Source organism: Falco rusticolus, chromosome 10, assembly GCF_015220075.1.
Source record: "Falco rusticolus isolate bFalRus1 chromosome 10, bFalRus1.pri, whole genome shotgun sequence".
NCBI lineage: Eukaryota > Metazoa > Chordata > Aves > Falconiformes > Falconidae > Falco > Falco rusticolus.
The window spans coordinates 11,964,769-11,982,299 of record NC_051196.1 but is presented as its reverse complement, the minus strand read 5'-3'; the positions used below and the strand labels follow the sequence as shown (position 1 = coordinate 11,982,299).

At 39.8% G+C, this 17,531-nt stretch overlaps 1 protein-coding gene across 1 annotated transcript; it reads left to right on the top strand.

Annotated features, from left to right (window-relative positions):
- Positions 1 to 875: 875 nt before the first annotated feature.
- On the top strand, positions 876 to 17,065 carry EIF3M (eukaryotic translation initiation factor 3 subunit M). The gene is made up of 11 exons (XM_037401653.1): positions 876 to 993; positions 2,338 to 2,470; positions 3,954 to 4,092; positions 4,498 to 4,621; positions 5,140 to 5,234; positions 10,538 to 10,621; positions 11,996 to 12,095; positions 12,519 to 12,600; positions 15,606 to 15,749; positions 16,303 to 16,363; positions 16,790 to 17,065. Exons 1-11 carry the CDS (start codon positions 952 to 954, stop codon positions 16,908 to 16,910), a joined length of 1,125 nt encoding a protein of 374 aa, XP_037257550.1. The 5' UTR covers positions 876 to 951; the 3' UTR covers positions 16,911 to 17,065.
- Positions 17,066 to 17,531: the final 466 nt, after the last annotated feature.

Here is a 17,531-nt window from a genome sequence, read left to right as displayed (position 1 = left end):
CTTCCAGCTCTTATTAAGTAAGTCTTCAGAAAATATATAATCCAAATAGTTGTGAACCTGTCTAAGTGTTTTCTAAATTTCTGTATCCAGTGATCACTTAGCATAAGCCACAGGGAAATAAAAGTTTGCTTGTGGTTTTCTTTTTCCCTCTACTTCTTTTTTTTGGCTTTCATTTTAGCCTTTGAAACAGCGGGGAAGTCCAGCTATGTTCCTGTTGGTTTGCCAGAGCTGTTGAACAGGGAATTTCTTACTCTTTAGCTGAAAAATGTGCAATACATTGGTAACACCAAGTCACGGTTCGTTATTTTAATTAGAGTACGAGCTCAGGCGTTAAGACAAGCAGAGCACCAGGTTACCAGCCTCTGGGCAGGAACTTTTGTCCTTTCCCCGAGCACGTTTCCCTCCCAACATAACCGAAATTAAGCAATCTAAGCACCAGGCACAGCACTTAAGACTTTTAAGCGTGTCTGTGTTATGTGTAGGAAATACTCCTTTTAGACGGGGAGTAAGAGAAAAATTTTTTTTTTCCACACGGTACCGGCCTCGGCGCACCTCAGAACCTGAGGGGGCGGCCTGCGGCTCCCGCCTCGCCGGCGCGGGGCAGCCAGACGCGGCCAGCACGGCTCCCCCGCCGAGGCACTGCCCGTCGCCGGGCACGCCAGCAGCCGGCGAGGGCCCGAAGGCCCGGGGCTGCCGGTGGACCGGGCGGACGCCTGCGGGGCCCGGGCCCGCGCCCTCCTGAGGGCCCGCGGCCTCCGGGATCCCCGCCCCGGCGAGCGCCTGTCAGCGCTCCCGCCTCGCCCCGCCCAGCGGCGCGCGGCGCCCAGCGCCAGACGCCGCCAGCCCCGCCCCGCCCTGCCGCAGGGAAGCGGAAGCGGGCGGCACCGGAAGTCGCTCTGCCTTTCCGGTGCGGGCGGCGTGCTCGGTCCGGGCGCGGGAGGCTCCGCCGCCATGAGCGTCCCGGCTTTTATCGACATCACGGAGGAGGATCAGGTCAGCGGCCGGGGCTGAGCGGGGAGTGGGGCGCGCCGGTGTGGGCGGCAGGGGCCGGCGGGGCGGGCGGAGCGGCGTCCCGGGCCCGTCCCCGTCCCTGCCAGGCCTGCCCCCTGGGGGGCCGCGGGGCGCGCCCGCAGCCCTTGGGGTGTTCCCGAGCGGGGCTCAACGGGCGGGGCGGAGGAGCTGTGAACTGAAGGAACGTCTGTGCCTGCAGTTGCCTCGTCAAAGCGCTTCGCCCCCGTGGGACTTGGCTGTCACCGCCCCCCAGCAGTACGGTTCTCCAGAAGAGGAAAACTAGTTACCGAGTATTACACATGCATCTTGGTTTTGCAGCATTCTCCATGCTACAGGAGCGGGAACCGTGAATTTTGTCTTTGAACGACTTCTTCCTCTTGTCTTTGAGTTGCTATTCCCAGTGTCTTTGAAGTGGTACATATATGCAGGGCTGGAGAGCTGCAGGAAATACAGAGACAGCTACTACCCTTCGGTCCGGTTTTCACACGCCATGATGTCTTGTAACTCCCCATCAAGTAGTTGGCCTGAAACATCTTCGGTACAATGAAAGGGCCTAGGGCATCTGGCTGTGTCTTATGTTACCATAATGATTGACATTGAGCTTGATGTAAATTACACCTGGTGTCACGGTGGCATGCAGATCGGAGTTCCCCTGATACCAGAAGTTGTACGGCCTCATGCAGATTGTGTCTGAAGGGTTGTGGTTCTGCTGCTGAAACCGTGGGTTGTGAAGTTAATGCATAGGCTTGTCGCTGGAGGAAAGGTGTTTTCTTGGTGTAGGTTTAAATCCTAACGAGGTCAGACAGGTTGCACCATTATATGGGGAACTGTCTGTAACCTGTGTGAAGGCTGTAAGTTCTGCCTTCTCTAAACTAGTTTTTTTTACCCTTTTTCTTCTCTGGTGAAAAAGCAGCTAAATGGTTTTATTGTTTTGTTTGGTTTTAAAAGGGAGTAAAAGATTATAAAAATTGATAAGAAAGCATCTTTGTCACAAATACTTACTAGGCCTGGTGTTCTCTAACCAGCTATAAGTGACACTTGCTGTGAGAAAGCTCAACAGTTGTGTGTTCTATTCAGTTGCTGGCAAACCAGCCGCAGCATGTGCAGCATCGTGCACGCATCATGCGGTGAGTTGGTATTTGGGTTGTATGTTATAGTGGAGGAGGGAGAGTGTTGGAGGATACCAGGTAGGGAGAAGTGAGAGGAAGTGTGAGCAGCGGGGGCAGAGGAGTGGTAGCAGAACAAAAATCTGTAAGAAATTTAACTTGATCTTGCTGTTCACAAAACAACTTGTTTTGTGTGTGTTGTCTTTTGGTTTTTTTTAAGGCTGCAGAACTTCGAGCTTACCTGAAATCCAAAGGAGCAGAAATCTCGGAAGAAAACGCTGAAGGTGGACTTCATGTGGACTTGGCACAGATCATTGAAGTTTGTGATGTGTGCCTGAAAGAGGATGACAAAGGTTTGCATCGTTAAGTTTTGTTGGTTTTGCTAAACATATCGCTGTCAATGCTTTCAAACAGAAACAGTTGGCAGAATTTAGAGGTATTTTGCATGGCTGGCATGTTAACACATGCGTCTTTATAAAACTGGAAGTGCTTACTTCCATCATTGCCATGTAAAATTTGCATGTACTCTACCCCTCCCTTCTCCAGACATCCAGCGCCCTTTGAAGAAGTCAGAAATTGAGCTGGGCTGTGCTTGTTAGGAGGGCATTGCAAGTTGTATGTAAAATAGGTTTTCTCTCTGAAGAAAAAAGTACGATAAAAATAAGACTTACTGTCAATTAAAGGCTGTGATGCTGCAGGTCAAGAAAGATTAAAGTAACAAAAGTTAGGACTAGACATCTGGAAGTAGAAATTTTAAAGGTCGAAACTTTATTATTGTCTGAAGACACTAGGATTTTCAGTGATCAGTAACTCTTTCCAAGTTAAGGGCTGTAGATCCTTAGAAGCTACACTAATATGTTTTAATGGCACTAATAATGCACAGTAGCCTTAATGATCTTTCTATGCCTGCTGTGCTCTGTATCAATATATGAATTCCATATAGAACTTTTAAATGTAAAAAATCAATTGCTAATATGAATATTGGCATATACTGAATGAATATGTGACTGAATATAGGCATATGCCTATATGAATATGCATAACATGATTACCCTATGTGTTTGAAGGATGCATGGTTCATCTAAGAAGGAGTACTTAAGATTATTTTTCATGTTGACTTTTACTGTAGGCAAATGGGTATGAAATACTGGAGCAGCTTATTGCTCCGCTGTTTGATGTTCAGATGTCATCTCAGGGAATAAATAGTATTTCCCATATATAATGAATTTTGTTCTTACTCTTTGCATAACTGATGCTTGGGCAGACTACGAAAAGAACACACAAAACCTGTCTGGTCCTGTTTGGAAAGGACGGAACACCAGGCCTAAAACAGGAGATGGGGAGGATTTTGAATGTCCTTTGTTCTTGCAGGCATTTCCCTGTGGTCTGGGTATCCCTTGCGCTCCTGGCAAAATGTTTTACTGTACTTGAGCACTAGGTATTAGTATTCTTGCTATAGAACCGTGGGGCAGCTTTCTGCATGTGCAGGAGGAAGCCACTGTTTTTTTAAGACCAAAACCTGAAGTTCCTCTGACCTCTCGTTTGTGTGAACAGAGAATTCGGAGCAAGCATGACACCAAATACCAAATTCTGTTTTGACCTTAGGGTGGTAATTCTTGCTTTACATAGAGATGTGTTGGTGAAAGACCATGAGCCAAGTCTCTGGTACATTCTGATGAATAGCCAGGTGGGTTATCTTAGCATTTTCTCTCTTTTGCAGTCCTTGCCGATGCAAATTGGCAAGAGATTCATAGCAGAAGTAACTTACCAGCACTAAATTGCTACTGATGATTGCTGCTTGCAGGTTTAAACAGCTGCGTGTTGTGTTTTGTGCAGATGTTGAGAGTGTGATGAACAGTGTAGTCTCTTTGCTTCTTATCCTGGAACCTGACAAACAAGAAGCACTGATTGAAAGCCTGTGTGAGAAGTTAGTAAAATTTCGGGAAGGAGAGCGCCCATCTCTCAGATTGCAGCTGTGAGTATTGTACAGAGGAAAGTGAGACGATGGGATCTTGCAAAGTAAGCCTTCCTTTAAAGAGGAAGGATTATCTTCTATGTCTTTAAATCTGTGTGGGGTATCTGGCAAGATATGGTACTCTGTTGCAGGAAGCATGCTTTTTTTTTTTTTTTCCCTTTCATAAAATAGAATTACCAGTATACTTTCTTTGCTTGGGTATTACAAAATTAAAATGAAAATAGTTTTCAACTGCTTTGATGAAAGTGGTTACGAAACGGAAAGCCATTAGAATTCATCATGGATGTGATGTGCCACCAGGTGCTTTGTGTGTACTAGCATGCATCTTCATAGAAACATTTATGTGCACTCCAGTAATGGTTTTTGAAACCTCTTTAACTCAGTTGTTTGTTGTTTGTGGTTTAGACTGAGCAACCTCTTCCACGGTATGGACAAGAACACTCCTGTGAGATACACGGTGTACTGCAGCCTTCTTAAAGTGGCCTCCTCATGTGGTGCCATCCAGTACATTCCAACTGAACTAGATCAGGTAATTAATGTGGCGCTTCAAGTTATGGCCTTTGTATTAACCATGTTGCGTCTCACTAAATAGTAGTCAGGGTTGATACAGAGCCTAGTGACACAAGAAAGGCAGAATACAGATATTATTTTTATAAAGGTCTGTCTACAGATCTAAATCAAGTGGCCATTTATTTTCTGTTTGTGATGCTGAACGTAGTTAAATGTGTCTGATTCCTGTGATAGCAATGGAAATGAGAAGCTTTGATCAGGAGTGAGGCACAAGTTCTTGTCCCTTGGTCTGGAATCGGGGTGTATTAGAATCATTCATCCTTATTTAGGAAGTAACGTGGAGAGCACAGACTTTTGGCTTTTCACGGGAAAACTTCCAGGCTCTGAATGGCAAGGGCTGAGAGTCAGAGGACCCAAAGGAGAAATCTCTGTGCAAGATCTTCTCAATCTTTTTCTGCTTGAGAGAAAATGAGAAATATTTTCAGTTTTATTTTAGTCTTTTCTCAGTGTTTTTTTCCCCACTTGTATTCTGCCTAGGTCCGAAAATGGATTTCTGACTGGAATCTTGGCACAGAGAAAAAACACACGCTTCTGAGGCTGCTGTATGATGTCCTAGTAGACTGCAAAAAAAGGTATAAAAGACAAGTAATAGATACTAGATAACTGTATTTTAAGCTGATGTGTTGTAACTGATCTGTAGGGAACGTATTTCTCACAGCACCTTTAAAATTAATCTGTACTGATAATTCAATCCAGTTATACCTGGGTTTTTTCTTTTTATGTTTTTAAGCACTCTTAGATTAAACCAGTGTTTCCAAGAATATTAAAGGTAATAGTGAATTAGCTGCAAACCACAGACTCTCAAAATAAAACTCTTCCTTTCTATAAATATTAGTCGTTGAGCCATTGTAGGATTATGCCAAGTTTATTATTTAATTGCACTTTCGATATTTTAGTGCATGGTAGTGCTATCTCTTACTTAATAATGTTGCGAGGCTTATCAATCACAGTGAACACAATCAGTCTTTTTATGTAAACATTACTTTTAGGACAGAGCTTTCCACTAGTCACGGGAATTAATGTCCACAGTATACCTGCTTGGCTATTTTCAATAATCCTGGATCATAAGAAGCATCTTTGATCTACCAAACTTGGCAGACCAGTGTCTTCTGGCATGTAAAGTAATCCTCTGTGTATCATGTCTGTAAATTAATGTAGGTCTTAACTGAGAGCTGTCATCAATTTATCTTACAGTTGTGATACGGTGTATTGACTGTTTTGGCTAGGGCTGTAGAGATGGGCTGGTATCCAGGAGTGGTTTGAGCATGGAGTTCTGCAGCAGTTTCAGCCTGTTTAAGCTGTCCCTGCTGTAGTTTGGGATGTGTGTTACTTCTCCCCGTGCTTCTCACTCTTTTCCAGGTTAGTTTTCCAAGTTAATTTTCCTAGTGAGTTGGCATCAGGACCTCTACACCGCTGGCTTATGCTGGTAGTGTAGCTGCATTTGCATTTTCTACATTTAAATAACTTTGTACTGCTGCAGAAGGGAGAAATTCTGTCCTGTCCCCTCTGGCTACCAGAACCTATGTCGGTTTGTGCTGGTGTAGGCACTTGTGCAGCTGCACGGTGGGTCGGGCTGGTGAGGTGACCTTCCCAGGGGTTAACAAAGGCAAGTGTGGAGCTGTCATAGGAGGAGGTGAGTTCCTTCTGGCAGCAGAGTTAGCTTATTCTGGCCTGCTGAAATTGTAGCCTGGAAATGCTGCATCAGCATAGCAGGATCATTTGTAACTAACCTCAATTTAGGGATGATGAATCCTCGTGGACTAGTTACACTGTGAGCTACAACATTGTTGGGAATTCCTATTCCTGTTACTAACATTAAAATGCTTTTGTGTTGATAGTAGTACTGTGTGACAGATTTCAGATGGTCAAAATAATTTCAGAAACATTAATCAGAGATCTTATACATGGCTTAGTGCTTGCTTTCAGAAATGTCACAGTGATACTCTGTAATGCTCTTACTCTTTTAAACATTTTTCATCTTATTGATTTATTGAGAGGTTTTAACTAGCTTAATACCCTTACTTAATAGCTATTTGTTTTTAGCTAGTCTTGTTAAAAAAATCTGTGGATTAAACTTCCACTTTACGTTTGCAGCGCTACCAGTAACCTTGCTACCAAATGGGTTTTGCTTACTGATAATAAGTGAAATTTTTAAGTTGGGCATTAAAAACCTCCACTAACCCTGTAACACATTACTCCTGTACCCGGTGTCCTTACCGTCTGTTGCAGCAGGCTTTGCACTGGATGGAGCAATGTTTCAGAGCGCTTACACTTCTCTCCAGAAAAGAAAACACCAAGTGACCCTAGCACCTTTGACCTGGTTCACTCCTGGATCAGTGGGCAGTATTTGCAATAGTATGGGAAACTCACAGCAGCATTCCAGCTTTAGCACTCAGGAATGTTGCTCTATCTGGCAGTATGGGAAGATAAGTGGGAACTGAAAAATAAGTAAAAAAAATCCTACCTCGGTTACCGTGTTGATTTATAATCAAGGGTAAGGAATACAATGTGGAAAACAACAGAGTTTAAGGGGGTTTGTTCATTTGATGTTTTAACTAAGTACGGCAGAAGAGATGGTTTTTCGTAGCTGATAGACTTTTCCCCAGTGGCTAAGTTGGTTGTGAACAGACTGGTAGCTCATGAAAATTAAATCATACAGATGTTATGTGTGGTGTTCCTTTTCCTGCAGCGATAAGTGAAAGCTTGTTTTATCTAATCTTTTCCAGTCACTTTCTGGTTGAAGTTTCTTTCTGATGATCAAAATCGTCTTGATCTCTTCGAAGAGGGCTTTTTATCTTTCCCATGATCAACTGAAGAAAAATTGGTGGTGGTGGCTGGAAAACAGATGGCTGCTGTGGCTTGTTCTCAGATCTGTATTTGGTAGCTGAACTTTGTGAAAGATTAGTTACTTTCTCGGCTGCTCGTGCTCCTTGCCATAAAGGTTCTGCAGTAGAGTTTTTGTGCCTCAGCTGCTTTAGTCTTCAGCATTTTCCTAGCTGTGTCAGTATGAAACTGCAAGGTAATGCGAGCTGTTGTGTTTTCCAGTTACAGATGGAGTTTTACAGGTGTGCATGACTTGCGTGCAGCCAGAGTGGGGTTCTCCTGTACGGCCCAGCCAGGTGCCAGCCTGGTGCAGCGTACAGTTGGTCTCTGCCATTGACCTGGCAGGATTCAGGGCAGGATTAGTCCTGCCCAAGTTTCCATTCAAACAGGTCTGACAGGTCTGGTTATTAATACCTCTAGCAAAAAGTTCAGCATGTCAGGCACCTGCGAAATAATTGTTTCATTTAATTCCATTTAGTATCTTGTAATGTAGAGGGACATGATTCCAACTTCTTACTAAGTTTCTGAATACTCTGTATTTTTTTTTCTTCCTTTTATCTACCATCACTCTTCAATTCTTCCTGGCTTTTTGTCAAGTTACGCATCTAGACTGGCAAGTGGAGCCAAGAGTACTTGTGCAAGCTGTCTTGCTAGGAAAAATGTTCACATTTGCATCTTAGGTGAGATACACATTTGGCAATGAGCTTTGATAAAATAGTGATCTGTATTACTGCTTTCAAAATCCTAATTTATGGTAGTAATCTGATGTTGAGTAGAGTAAGATTAAAAGGCCTGTGATACTTGCTGAGGCTCACAGGAAATTAGCACAGAAAGTTTGGGAGTAATTGTCTTGTGTTCTGTCTATTGTCTAGTATTCTGATGTTTCCTAGAAATACAACTGAAAGATTCCACTCCTTCCCCACTTGAAAAAGGAGAAAAAAAGAAAAAAAGAAAAAAAAAAAAAAGGTGGGGGGGTTGCAAATACTACTTGAAATTAGTTAAATTCATAGTTTTCTATTTTTGTTCCTAAGGGAAGGGGGAGAAGAGGAAAAGTTCCAGAAATCTGTAACACAGTTCTGAAGTGTACAAGAACAACTACTGACAGCTTGTATTAAATAAGGAGTCTTGTATTGTTAGGCTGAATAGGGTGTGAGCTGAGCCTCTTTGAATGTCTATATAGTATCTGTCCTGTATTAAACTGGTTCTTTGTCTTCACTAGAATATCTAGTGTTGATGAGGTTTCACCAGTGCAAAAATCAGTCTGTCATAGACTGATGTACATGGAAATGGTTCCATCATATATAAAGCTGTCTAAATTTTATTTCACTGATACAGAGCTGTTTGTTCCTCTACACGCCAACGTTAGTTGCCATGACAAAACATAGGCTGACGTCTTTAACGCTGGAGTCTTAAAACAAATATTCCATTCGAGTTTACATCCCTGAATACAGTTCTGGAATAATGCCTGGAACCTATAGAAAATTCCCCTGTCTTGGGCACAAACTGTCTTCGTTCAGTGCGCATCCAGATCATATATGATATTGCTTGTTTCCCGTGATGTCTTAATATTTGTACTGTACATCTATGAAATCTGGTAAATTCTCTAGGACCACAAAACCTCACCCTATAGAGAAGTTGTCAAATATTGTGAGATTTAAAATAAACACCCATATAAAGATAGTGTCATTGTACTATAAAAAACATTTGGACCTGTGCTGCTATATGCGTTAAACCTGTATCACAGCACAGTACGTACTAGGAGTACTGTGTTGGTTTGTTCCTTCCTGATGAAATTTATACCATTAAGTAATCAAAGTGATTTGAAACTTTATTTTTGCAGTTTCTTCTTTTAAGGAAAATTTTGTAGGCCTTTTTGACCTACAATGGGGAATTTTGTTCTATCTGGAAATACGCTACTTTGAAGGAAGATTGTAGCTTTACACTGTAACTTCTGTACTCTGGAGAGTAGCATGCAACCTTCCTCCCGTCTACTGAGAATGTGCCTCTTAGTAAAGTAGTTGCCAGTCTGTGTATGTGCATGGGAGGCTTCTGCGAAGCACATGCTCACATTACTGAGTTTTGGTTGTGTGTACATCCACACCCGATCTTGTTCAAAGGCAGTAGAAAGGTGGCATCAGCAAAATCTATCCTCTGTATAGAGGAACTGTCACAGCCTTCTATTTCGATAGTTAACAAGAACTCCATGTGAAACAGGAAACAGCTTTTTGTGTGTATACACGTAGCATATTCTATGCTTATATTTTTTGCCGAGATTTTTTTAAAAAACATCAGCAGCTGCCGGTCTCACTAGTGTGACACGTTCTCATGTAAGAACTGTTACGTGAAAATAAATTAAGATTTGTTAAAATGCACAGCCACGGTCTTGGAGCTGGTTTGCAGCAGCATTGATGAGCTGTTGTTTACAAAATAATCTGGGTAGACAAGGCTGTAGGTTTACTCAATTTTCTTAGAAAGAATTGTTTTTCCAAAAGCTGCCTGTCAAAGCAATGTTGGAAGCTGCTTGCTTCACAGCAGCCAATCTGATTTCTGGCTGCTTAACTTTGTCAGGAAAACGAGCAGCTCTCACTCTGAATACTTGAAGAGAGAATCTGTGAAAGAAGAAAAGGCAGTTTTTTTAGTCATTTGCCTGACCATAAATATTCTTTAAGATATGCCATTTTGCATTTGAAATAAACTTTGCAGTGCTACTTACTCTGCAGTGATTAAATCCAGATGTGCATAAGAGGAGCATTCTAGTGAACCATATAGAGCTGTTCCTAGCTCAGAAAGCTTTTTCCATAACCAGCAGGTAATTTATCAATTTAAGAGAATGAAATGAAGGGTGAAGATAAACATTTTGTAGAACAAGAATTGAAAGAATACATCTAGTTAATTTGTTCTCTCCACTAGAATTAAAATGGATCATCTACATCTTCTCAAGTGTAATTTAATTTGACCTATAACATCATAATGGAATTATTTAAATATTTGAGTGTCTTGTTTGAACTATTTTATTCAGCAGTCCTGAGGTAACTTTGTTTTTCTTCTATAGTGACACCGCAGCAAAAGTAATGGTGGAACTACTTGGAAGTTACACAGAGGACAATGCTTCCCAGGCTAGAGTTGATGCTCATAGGTAATACTGGCTTCCTGTTTTCCTTAAAAGTAGCTTTTCCTTAATTGCTAAATTATGTTGATCACATTACTATTGAGTATTGAATGACCTGGCAGGTGAGGGCCCTGCCGCAGCTGCTTTGTCTGTAGCATGGCTGACTTATCGAGAGTTTGTCTGTGCGGTCCACAGTGGGCTTGGCTGGTTCCAGGCAAAGTCAGGTTTACTCTGTTGTGCAAGTGCACAGGTGTGTTTCTGGTCACTGCTGGGAGAGATCAGCCTTGGATAAGCACTTCGTTTACATCAACTGCGATCAAAATTTGAATTGGCGTCATCTATTTCAGATTTTTTTACTTGCTGATTGTTTCATTCTTTAACTTCAAGTGTTCAAATAGCACTTTCTGTTGAAAAGAAATTCTTGCTCTATTTTCTGTGAGCAAGTACTAAGGATGTGAACTGCACAGAAGTAAGCTTACTTGTTGGACAAGCTGGGAGTAAATTGATTCTTTATGCTATATTTTCCCCCACTGGCCGCAATGAGTAAGAGCTTGTATTTTGACATTCTACCTATCATGATTCTTCTTAGGAATTAGATTTTTAGTAAGTGCTCTAGTTCTGCCAGGTGTATACAGCCAGTAGTTCTCAAGGGAGTTCTTTGTACTTGAGCATGGAGGAAAATCAGGATGTCTCATTTGGAAAATTGAAGTATCTGTGCATAAATGAAAACTTCATTAACTACCCTACAGCAGTCTGAGGCCTTTTACATCTGAAAGAACGTGTCTGTCTTGGGTTTGTCATCTTGCTGTGCCTGTGCAGACACTAGGTTCTTCTGGCTGTATGTTACATAGCAGGGTCGCGGCGCTGGCCATCGGAGCGAGGGTAGCACTAAGGCTTCTAACAAGCTGCTGAACAAAAGCTTTCATCTAGAGTTCTAGAAACACTGTAGGTCTGTTTATAGTCTGGAGCTGTAACTGATAAATCATAGGCCTTGTAGTGTTTGGTATTGGGGTTTTCTCTGTTTTGTGTCATGTATTCAAGTGTAATTAATCTTCCTAAACAACTTAATTCTATGAAATTTTAGGAGGACAGTAAAAATACCTCTAGGAATGAAGGCTGGGCTGGAAATAAATGCATAGATGGAAACAGTAGGGTGATCTGTAGTCTTGCCACCTGGCAAACTTAATTTGTGATACTGGGCAAATTACTTAATGCTTTCTGTTCCTCGCTTTTTCCATCTGTAAAATGAAGATTAAAATTGGAATGTGACATGTCTTACATTTAACAATAGTTGCAAACCCTTGGGTGTTTCCTAGAAAGCAAGGAACAACAAATTGAGTTGCTGTTACTCATAAAAATGTGTATTGCTGTAAAAAATAAGCATTTTCATTTTCTAATTAGATGTATTGTACGAGCATTGAAGGATCCAAATACCTTTCTCTTTGATCATCTTCTTGCCTTAAAACCAGTCAAATTTTTGGAAGGAGAACTTATTCATGATGTAAGTCACTTTTTATTTTAGCAGGATACCTGTACAGTGCCTTGTTTTATTGGTGTTTTTTTAAATTCATTAGAATAGTTATTTATGTCAGTAATATTGAGCTGCAATGTACTATCAGTGCTTTTAGGATTAAAAATTTTGAATACTACATCTGAAATGTTTCCCTTTAGAAGTTTCATAAACTCACATTACAAATCTGCTGTCATGTGAGTTCTGTAGCAAAACTGCCTTCCAAGTCTGAGAAAAGGAAGCTCAGCACAGATTGCCCTCAGCTAGTGGCAGAAGACAGAATTTTAGCTCTTAATGGTTGATTTTTCCGTTCAATCCCAATAGTTCATATATATATATATATATGTCCAGTCTCCAGGGAGGGAAACATAGCTAATATTTAAACTCTTCTGATACTTGTTTTCCATCTTCTAGCTTTTGACAATTTTTGTAAGTGCTAAACTAGCATCCTATGTCAAGTTTTATCAGAACAACAAAGACTTCATTGACTCCCTTGGTAAGTTTTCCAATTATTACTTTTCTGACTATTTACATGGCTTAAGATATGGAAGCCGCAAAGTGCTTCAGTTGAACACATACATTGAAGCCCAGGAAATTTAATAGGACTTTTACATAATGGATTAGAGTTTGTAGAGTCAAACCTCTACTAAATTGTAAATGGACCAGCTAATTGTGGTTTGTTCTACAAGGACAAGCTGGGGTTTTCTCTTAAACCTTTTGGGAGGTGAGTTTTAATGCATTGATACTCTAGGCTAAGCCAGAGACCAGAACTGTATTGAGTAAGCTAGCAGCTTGCATAAATATCTTACAATTTTTTTATGATAACTTTATAACAGCAAATATTTTTGAACAGTGAGATAAAACATGCAAATTGTGTGTGCGTGTGTCTGCATGTGCTGATGCATTAGACCTAGCAAGCCAGTCTGTCCCAGTTAATTTGTTTCATCACATGAAGTAATGTGATGGAATGTTAATGTCAGCACCCTCTTTATTTACACACTGTGGAAAAAAGGAGTAGTAATTAACACTTTGACACTCCCCCATTGATGTGTAATTGACTGTTTCAAAGGAGCACTGGTTCATAAGCTATTGCATGCATTAAAATTACGTTTTTTATATTCCAGCTTTTTAGGACAGGGGTCAGTGACAATGCAGAAATTGCTCAATGATGCAGATTTTTTTATTACTGCATTAAGGTTTTGACATATTGGTAATGAATAAATGTTTCCATAAAAATCAGATTTATTTTTTTTTATAACTTTGATTTTGAAATGACACTTGAACACTGGCTGAATGCGTTTGAGGAAAGGCATAGTTTTGCTAAAACAGAGTTTAGTGCAGCCTTTTAACACATGCATTATTTTGTTTAATGGAGTGTGGTATAATTCTGAGAATAATTGCCCTCAAAGCTTTAAAATGCTGGTACTTTGGGTATTAAAATGATGGAAATATCAGTGTGATTTTTTTGTGGATAAAATTAGCAGTAAGTTTTTGGTAGTTTGTAAATGCGTATATAAGGATAAGCATACCTTTTTCATACGTATTTGAACATTAGTTGTGCAGACATCGTATGCTTTTCTTAGGGGAAAGGGTTTTGCATTGTAATTAAAGTATTGAAATGGCTTATCTGTTATTTGTACAGAGAAGTATTTGCTGAAAATGCTGTTACGCTAACATTTGAATAAATTTATGGAAGATTAATTACACATATGTAGTATTAATCATATAATATACAATAGTAATTTCTTTTGCTTTGCTTCCCGGCCTTTACCTCTGTGAACCTACAGTGTGTGCATTTTCAATGTCCAGGACGCATACAATCTTAGTAAAATCCTTAAAGATCAGTGTAAATCTTTTGAAAGACAGCCTTACTTCCATTTATCTTGACTTCTCACCTGCTTTGTGGTGTACTCAGAAGATCCTGAATGTGAGCAGTGGACAAGGTAGAGATTCTGAGGCAGTGCAGACTGGAATGCTAGGAACTTGGTCTGATCGTTTCAGCCATGCCTTTGAAAAACAAGGGCAGGTTGGTATAGGAAACAATGCAATTAATAGATAAGGCATTCAGAAATTCTTCAGAACAAATATGACCTGTTCCCCCAGATAAACAGATCTTTAAATATGTATTTTTTTCTAAATAACTTCCCAAGGTATTGGGCTTTAAAATAAAGGATATTAATAATAGGATTTCAGTGCCAGTACAGCATCCTTTTTAGTTGTAACCTTTGCTGGAGCAGGACCAGTTGAAACTAGGCCATGAAACCTGTGCAGCGAAGGCTCCTACAGGTGGCATCAGTTTGTTACAATTTGGTGTTTTATTAATGCTGACAACTTAGGCCAGCAGTAGCATTATCTGTGTCAACTGAATCGCCCTAACATGTCCACATTTAATCTGGTATTATTGGCAGTCTTTTTTGCAAAGTTAATCAGAATCTCATTTGCATTTGTTAATTAGGGTTAATGTGTGCTAATTGATTTTTTTGATGCTTGTAGAGTTCCATTAAACCCAGTTAGGTATAGTTGCTGGTGCTCCTCATCTGTATGAATTATGGTGATCATGTTTTTGTTGAATCGGTGCCAAATAGGGAACCTGCATCATAATTACAGCTAATTAACACAACATGATGTCCTGCGCTAATGTGCTTTCCTGTTAGTGTATGGATGTTATAAATTCCAAATTAAATATTTACCCAAGCAATGTGTTTAGAATGTCATTCCAAAACAAAATGATTGACATTCCTTTTAAAGAAGCTTCCGCTGAATCTTGATACCACACAGAACTTGGATTAAGAGCGAGCTTAATGTCTTAACTTGTTGACCTGGACTTTTTCTCAGGAAAACTCTCCGATTTAGAGGTGCAAGCCCTTGGCTCAATTTCTCGTGTTGCCATTCATACAGTCATGTTTGTCTGTTCTTGAGGAGCACTTTTTGCCACACTGGATGCTGTAAGCATACATGTGACTCATGATGCTTTTTTTGCTGCTGTGGTATAAACAGTTAATTCAGTGCCAAAACACATTCTTCTGGCACAGCAATGTTGTGTTGCTAAGTTGTTACTGAGAGGGGTTTATTTTCAAGCAACTACATGAGAGTGAGCGGTGAGGCTGTAAGAAGGTTTTGGCATTACTGGTCATGTATTTTCCATTTGGTGCAGTGTTGTTCAGATGATGCAACTGAGAAATTCATTTGCACCCTCACCACCTACAATTCTGTTAAGGTGATGTTTTTACGGTTTCAGAAATTCTCTGTGCTTCACTGCTGTAGAAATTTATTACCTTTCACTGACAATGACTGAATCTTGATGAATTCACAACTAAACTAGCTTTTTTAGCAAAACACAAAGAAGATACAGGAATTAATGTTTTACCTCAAAACATGTTGAATGTTTTCTTGATGTGAACTACATTTTAATTTATTGGAAGCATATATAGTAAAAATAACATGAAAAAGAAATTATTGAATTATAATTCATATTCATAAACTATCAACACTTGTACACAGGCTTGTTGCACGAACACAATATGGCAAAAATGAGGCTACTTACCTTCATGGGAATGGCTGTAGAGAATAAAGAAATATCATTTGACACAATGCAACAGGAACTTCAGATCGGAGCTGATGATGTAGAAGCATTTGTTATTGATGGTAAGAACTGTGGTACCGTACTTTATGCAGGGCTAATGAACAATACCTTTGTAGTCTTCTAAGCTAACATTAAGTATTCAGAAAAATACTCATTTTTAATTTCTGGGTTTGTTAGATCCTAGAATATAGCTGCAAAGCTTCATGCTTAAAGACATGCCTAACTGTTGTCTTTTAAACTGTTTTTCTTTTCAGCGTATTTCATGTAATTCTTTATAGAACTAATAAATTGTTTGCAGGTTGAATTTGTAATGTGGTTTTGTTTGCTGTCGCTAAAACAGGATGTGTTTGTAGGGGAGAGAAGTTCATAAAAACTCTACAGGATATTGCTTTAATATATTGGCACCAAACAATAGGATCTATGCATGACCTTCATCTTGTTACATCATTTTGTTTTTCTGCCTACTAGACTGTTAAAACAAACAGCAAAACAATATTAAGTGAACCGCTGTGGTTTTATGTTTGTATTGATCTAATTTTGAACAGGTTTTATACAGTTTAATGCCTTTGCACTATCTTTGAAAACGTTGCTCAAAACAGCATTGCTTTTTTGCAGCTGTAAAGACAAAGATGGTATACTGCAAAATAGATCAGACACAGAGGAAAGTAGTTGTCAGGTAAGACTTAATTCTCCATAGCATTTTGCAGAACTTAGTGTGTTCTAATTACTTCACTTATATTTGTAGAATATTTTAACTAGAAGCAAGGTATTGTTCCTCTCAGTTGCTGGTAGTTAAATAGTTGCTATTTATCATAATTTTATTAAAGCTCACACTGAATGTGATTAGCTTATTTAATGAAAGAGTCCTACTTTCCAGCACATTTCATTTAATGACCTAATAGTGACAAGAATACTAATGACTGTTGTTGCTTTAAATATTTGGGAAGGCTACAGCATTCTCTTAACTGGTAAAGTGCAGTCTTATATGGAGAAAATAAAAAATGTTCCTATTCACTTGTGAGAGTAAAGTAATGCTATAAAATAATTATTAGGTGAGCATGACATCTAGTGATCATCTTCCAATTTTGTTTTACTTCTCTAGTCACAGCACACATCGGACTTTTGGAAAGCAGCAATGGCAGCAATTGTATGACACTCTAAACACCTGGAAACAAAATTTGAACCAAGTGAAAAACAGTCTTCTCAGTCTCTCAGACACCTAAACATCTTTTTTGACCTAGTAACGTCACCATAGATGAAATTTATTCAAAACTTTACCAATTTGTGAATGTTTCCAAAATGTATGCAGTTGGTTGAAAGAAGCTGAATATTCTAAATTGCAACACAAAAAAGCAATAAAACTAACATGGGAAAATAACTTATGTTGATTTTCTTACATAATTAGCAACAACAAACAGCAGCAATATCGGTTGTGTTTCTTTTGTTCTTGTTTAAGTTTGCAAGAGGTGTGGGGAGGGAGATCAGGAAAATGATGGAGCAAGTAATTGTAAAGTAAGAGAAAAATTCCCTTTTACCCTAAGGAAGGAAGAATGTGAACCAGTTAAAGTGAAGCTTTATGAAGCAAGTTCTGCTGCCTTGCATCAGGAATTATCTACGGAGGTTTTAGTGTTGAAACAAACCTTACTGATACAGAATCAACTACAACATATATTTAAATATAATTTGGCAGTAAAAGTAAGCAGAAGACTTTCCTGTTCTGCCACTTAGAACTGCTGTAAGTTGTTGTAAGTGTGTGTAGAAACTGTTGTGTTTTGGAAGAGTTGCAGCTGATGTTGCTTGAAAACTGAGTGAGCAGTCTGACAGAAATCAAATTGAAGTATTTC